A 6,291-nucleotide genomic window follows, 5' to 3' on the forward strand; every position below is an offset into this window, starting at 1 on the left:
TACCGTTCCATAGTCCGTCAAATATGTTTTATGATATTTATATCGTAACTGGATTTACCGTAATGAATGAGTTTTGACGTACCAAAATGGGTTTGCACAATGATTAATTTAATATTTTTGTTGCAGTTACCATATACGCTGCATGTCGACGTGATATCTCATCCAGAGGCCATGCATGCACCATCTCCAAATATCTCTAGAGAAGGGTTAGTCCCCACGGAGCCGCAGACATGGCGAGTGGACCTACCGTGCACACACATGGTGGCCGCCGAAGTAGACGTTACAATTTCCCTCAACGTTTCCACTGGCTCTTCCTCGAGCGTTTTGCATTTCCGACGGAAAAAGATCTGTTTGAAAGATGCAAGAAGACCCGCTGTGAGAGTCGATAGTGTGCCTCATGCGCCGACGTCAGCAGATATATTTTACGCGGGAGCTGGTTGTGCTGGCGGCGTGCTTCTTATAGCAGCAGTGGCCGCAGCGGCCTGCAGAGCTCGGGCGAGGAAACTCCGTCGCGCTCGCAGCGACGAACAAGATGCCCACGCGTTCTTACCAGATTCATCGTGCAAGTCCGCTGCCAGTTATACCAGCTACCGCCGCCCTACGTCCATCCCAGTCGCCGCTGCAGAGGAGCGAGCTAGAGATCTACAGCAAAGAATTGCCGAGTTGACGATACAGAGGTGCCGCGTCAGACTGCGGTCCGTGGCTATGGAGGGAACGTTCGGACGGGTTTATAGAGGATCTTACGCAGACGAGGATGGACGAGAGCAAGAAGTGCTTGTAAAGACTGTTGCTGAGCATGCCTCACAAGTGCAGGTAATAAACTTATACCAAATCACATATCAAGACATTTCACATTACGATATGACTCTGAATTTCGTATTGCGTTTGATCTAACGACAACAATTCTTATTGTTTTAGGTGTCATTACTGCTTCAAGAAGGTTGCATGCTCTACGGGTTGCATCACGAGCGAGTGTTTTCGGTACTTGGGGTCAGCATAGAGGACCAAACTGCTCCCTTCTTGTTGTACCCTTGGAACGCTAGCTGGAGGAATCTCAAACAGTTCCTGTTGGCTTGCCGAGGTGTGACCGTGGGCGGGGCAGCCGGAGGAGCTCCGCCCCCGCCATTGACGACACAACACGTGGTCAGAATGGCCCTCCACGCTTTAGATGGCCTGGCGTACCTTCACTCGCAGCACGTTCTACATAAAGACATTGCAGCGAGGAATTGCATGTAAGTTATATAATACTATTACCTAATAATTTAATACAATTCTCAAGTAAAATATTAAGCGTCTACTTAACTGATTCAGATGAAGATTTTTATCATTAAAAATAAAGTGTAATAACTTTTTGTGTATTGATGTACAGTATGAAAAAGATAAATTTATATTTTTTTTGTCAACAGAGTGGACGAAAACTTACGAGTGATGATCGCAGACAATGCACTATCAAGAGACCTGTTCCCTGCCGATTACCACTGCTTAGGGGACAATGAGAACCGGCCGATCAAGTGGCTGGCCTTAGAATCCCTTACTAAAAGGCAGTTCAGCCCGGCGGCAGATGTTTGGGCTCTAGGAGTGTTGCTGTGGGAGCTGACGACTCTTGCGCATCAGCCTTACGCAGAGGTCGACCCGTTTGAGGTCGCCGCATATTTGCGGGACGGGTACAGATTGCAGCAGCCCGCAAATTGCCCTGATGAGCTGTAAGTATTCTTTTTTATAAAAAGACCTAAATGTGATGAATTATTGTCTTAACATACATACATACATATGGTCATTCTTGAAAAGACCGAATGGCCACGTTCAGCTATTTGGCTTAATGATAGAATTGAGATTCAAATAGTGACAGGTTGTTAGCCCATCGCCTAAGAAAGAATCCCAAGTTTGTAAGCCTATCCCTTAGTCGCCTTTTACGACATCCATGGGAAACATATGGAGTGGTCCTATTCTTTTTTGTATTGGTGCCGGGAACCACACGGCAATTATTGTCTTAAAGATGAGTAATAGTCAGATTGCAAGATGAAGAATGCAAAACAATATGTCTGACTCATATTTTTTTGTTTAGATTTGCTGTGATGGCGTACTGTTGGGCGATGTCGCCCGACGACCGGCCGACGCTCCCCCAACTTCAAATCTTCCTAAGGGACTTCCACACACAACTAACGAGATTCGTCTAAGCCATTCCCAAGGAACCGTAAAAGACAATCCAAAGACGACAATAAATTTAAAGTGAACATCTGAATGAGGCCTTATCGTGAACGAAAGTGTAGTGAAGTGACGTTCGCCGATTTCGTAGTGTTGTTCTTGAAGAGACTGATTTTTATAAATGTTTATCTATGTGTAAATTATAGAGATTTATTTTGACTTCGGCACGTATTTTTCCCTTTTGATTTATCCCATTTCACAATGAAAATGTTTTGAGTTTTTTTTTAATAATTCAGCCATTAATGACGTAGTGGCGTATGAGTAGGTCGTTGCAGGGTTATGTTTTCCTTGTACAAGGTTTAACCTGGACATTTAAATTTTTTGTTTTTTTTTTTTGCTTTCTTTAACATCAGTATGAGGTTTGTTTAACCATTTTCAAACACATACCTATTATGTGCGTTTGTTTCGTTATGAAGTCACGAACAGAAATATTATGATCGAAGGAAATAAAGCAGGGCATTATTTGTAAAGATTATAGGATTTAATCAACAAATTGATTGCTTCTTGTTAACTTTTATTACCTTTTTGAAACAATGAGGGTTACATCAAGACTACATAACATATTGTATACAAAGGAATGTATTATTATATTTTTAAAAAGTATCTAATACATAATAAGAGTACCTAATGGAAGTAAAATGAAACAAAGAAATATAGGTCCTTTGGTATAAATCATCTTACTGAAGCACTGTACTTTGTTTATAAATTATTCTTTATTCTTGGTTGTTTATCTTTATAAGAATTTGTAATAAAATATAGCATCGTTAAGTAAGTATCTCGTAACACAAGCCCAGAACTTACATTTGAGGCTAATTTAATCTGTGTAATTTGTCCCGTATTTATTTATTTATAAATACATACTTACAATAACATTCATATGTTTTTTTAACGTTATAAGAAGTGTAAAGTGCGTGCCAGAAGTATATCTGTAACTTTTTTTAAACCTCCATACTGCCATATTAGAAATAAGTTGTAAATAATAGTGATGTATCATACGTATTGAATGTGCCTCAGATTTTATGAAAGATTTAGATGTTTATTATACGTGTTTAATTGGAAATTAATCTGTAAGACTGTTATAATATCAATTTATTAATAACATATAACAACATTATGTATGTTTATTTTTTTTTATTGACAAAGTCTGGTGTAGTTTTTTGCTTACCCATCGACTTATCTTCCCTTAGAACCGATTGATGACCAATTACTGCCTGCGAGACGACATGATACTTTATTCTTTTTCCCTTTTTTTCATAAATTATTTCATACAGTTGGATAAATTGTAAAAAATATAATTTCTTAGCTCATTTGAGATGTTATGTTGCCTCCGCATAGTTTTTGTTATGTGGTGTAGGTCTATTTTTAATTATTTAAAAGGACTTCATAATTTACTACTTTTTACCTACTTAAAGTCATGTTCATGAAAAATTATCATCATGCATCAGCTTTAGAAAATTAATATCTCGTAATAAATAATATATTTAAAACAATCCATTTACAATTTTTTAATACTATATACTATTAGATAATTCTAAATATTCTTATCATCAATAAATTTTTAGTACTTTCACCTTCATTAGGAACTCTTCTATGAATGATTGGTTCCTAATGAAGGTGAAAGTACTTTTTTCATTTTATTAATTTAATTAAATATTTGTTGGTTGATTGTTTTAGATATATGTATGACCCATAACTATCGATTGATGTGATTTATTGAACAATTATATTAAAAAATGACTAAGCATGATTTTTAATTAATTTTCTTTCATCATACAGTGATTATGTAACAACAAGAGTGATCTCGATTTTTTAAATATGTTTGTATTGTATAAAATAAAGATGGTGAGGCGATTAAGTAACTTGTAAATATTGTAAATAAGACGGAAATGTGAATATACGAGTGATAATATTGACTTTATTCTTTCATTTTTAACCTCCTTAATCAGGCAATACATATATGGTATTTTTTTCCTTGACTTTATTCTTTTACAACTCCCCTTGTGGATGTCGTCGAGAGCGACTTAAGGAAAACTATGGAATAGGATTATGTTTAGGCATAAGAGCCAATCTTTACCAAATCTTTTTACCACATAAATTATAACTTTCTAGATACACACATACATACATATAATCACGTCTATATCCCTTGCGGGGAAGACAGAGCTAACAGTCTTGTAAAGACTGATAGGCCACGTTCAGCTTAGCTTGCTAGAACTGCCTAAATTTTTAATAAGAAATGTCCATGATACACATATGAGATTAATTATAAGTTACAAACATACATAAGTCAAATTAGGAAGCGTTTTATCTCAATACTTGAGGATGCAATTGAAAATTTGTATGACTGCGAGATTTTTCGAATGCGTCAGTTTCTAAAATACTCTGTAAACTAACTTTTTAAAAGAAGCACATAGGGTGGGTGGTAGATCCGCGCTAAGTACAGGCCTTTTCCTTCTATAACAATATTGATATATTTTTTCCGGCTATCTTATATTTTGACTAAAAATGGATCCTTTGTTTTTTCAACAATTATTGAGATCATTTATTTATTATTTATCTGTCGTAAAAATAAGTCAAAAATAATAATTCCACATAGGCCCCGACGAGATTCGAACTCGTGATCTCCTGTTTACTAGACAGGCGCTTTAACCAACTAAGCCACGGCGCCTCATGACATACAGGTTGAAATTACCGTACAGTTTCTTCAGCTAATAACAAATGTATAGTTTGGCACTCTTGCCTAGTTAGTAGTATGATAATATTCAAAGATAAAGCAGTAAGTTTAATTGATAACAAAAAGTTATCACTACATATCTGATATTTTTATCCGTAATGATAATTATAACATGTAATTTACCTAATGTATAACTAGAAATTAAAATTTCTATTTGTGTAAGTACGAAATGGTAAGTAAGAACGTAGCTATGACAGGATATCTCAGAGATACTTTTTTAAACCTTAGCTCTCTAGAACTTGTCCCAACTCCATTCGCGTAAAACATAAATTGTAGTTTTTTCTGTTCTCGAAGGAATATCCGGAAATGCATTTTTTTTTAAATTTCCTATTACAACCTCAAATGCATTACACTACGTACTGTTCAGATTATTATATATCATACTTCGTGGTTTAAAGTACGCTAGCTAAAGCACCGCATGGCTTCCTACGTAGTTTATTTAAATGACCTTCGGGTGGTAAATGGCTCTACAGATTGATGTATGTGCCTTTTGAAACACAAAAAAATATTATGCTTTTCACGAATCTTATTTTAACAAACCTAAAATGTACCAGACCATAGTACTGTGGTCTGGCAAATAAGAAATTGTTATTGAATTATCGGTTTCGTAAGTCGTACTATTTTTAGTAATCAAATTCTCTAGAAATGTAAATTCGCCATGCGCAGTGTGGCAGTCGTGGCCGAGCGGTTAAGGCGTCTGACTAGAAATCAGATTCCCTCTGGGAGCGTAGGTTCGAATCCTACCGACTGCGAATTTTTTTGTCAATTAAATTTAATTGCTGATGTAAATCACGATTATTGGGTCGTTATTTTTATCAGAAGGTCATTACTTACAGTCGTAACCCACTCATATAAGCGGAATAAATTTTGCTTGGTAGAGTAGGTACTATAAATGAATACATAAGGTACACGTATCAATAAATTAAAGTGATCCATAAATTTCCAATGGTATTGGGGGTGGATGAAATGTATGTGAATATCGGAGTAAAGATTCCGATAACGTCAGACGGCGATTCATCTAAAATTCGCTGACTGTCTGGAAAAATGTGTCTATTTGCGTTGGTAGATGAAGTTGGTTTGTAAAATGTCAATAAACCAACGCGATGAGCGATGCATGGCGTTTTTATCTGATGTATTTCGGCGGGGGAGCTTATGGGAACTGTCAAGGTAGAGTCCCGCAAAAAATGGGGAGCCCTAATGACACCCGAAACCTTTTTTTACGTCCAATTAATTAAGGGGATGAACTGCGGTTTAAAATGCAATGGAAACCATAAACACAAATTTTATGTAGGTAACGTGTTATTGTTTTGTGCTGGTAATTAAAACCATGTTCTTTATTGATATTTGTTTTT

The 6,291-nt window shown here is 36.4% G+C and overlaps 1 protein-coding gene and 2 non-coding genes across 3 annotated transcripts in view; 2 read left to right on the plus strand and 1 right to left on the minus strand.

The window, feature by feature from the left end:
- LOC106133538 (tyrosine-protein kinase Drl) overlaps nucleotides 1–4,118 on the plus strand; it is a 33,863-nt gene extending 29,745 nt beyond the window's left edge. The window contains exons 3-6 of the mRNA XM_013333309.2: nucleotides 127–813; nucleotides 919–1,232; nucleotides 1,407–1,703; nucleotides 2,066–4,118. Coding sequence (XP_013188763.2) covers nucleotides 127–813; nucleotides 919–1,232; nucleotides 1,407–1,703; nucleotides 2,066–2,177 — 1,410 coding nt within the window. The 3' untranslated portion in view covers nucleotides 2,178–4,118. The remainder of the gene's footprint in view (nucleotides 1–126; nucleotides 814–918; nucleotides 1,233–1,406; nucleotides 1,704–2,065) is intronic.
- A 681-nt stretch (nucleotides 4,119–4,799) lies between these two features.
- Trnat-agu (transfer RNA threonine (anticodon AGU)) lies at nucleotides 4,800–4,873 on the minus strand. Its single transcript has one exon. It is a non-coding gene; the product is annotated as a tRNA-Thr (tRNA).
- Nucleotides 4,874–5,609: 736 nt separating this feature from the next.
- On the plus strand, nucleotides 5,610–5,691 carry Trnas-aga (transfer RNA serine (anticodon AGA)). Its single transcript has one exon. It is a non-coding gene; the product is annotated as a tRNA-Ser (tRNA).
- Nucleotides 5,692–6,291: the final 600 nt, after the last annotated feature.

The sequence above is a fragment of the Amyelois transitella genome, chromosome 3, assembly GCF_032362555.1.
Source record: "Amyelois transitella isolate CPQ chromosome 3, ilAmyTran1.1, whole genome shotgun sequence".
Lineage (NCBI taxonomy): Eukaryota > Metazoa > Arthropoda > Insecta > Lepidoptera > Pyralidae > Amyelois > Amyelois transitella.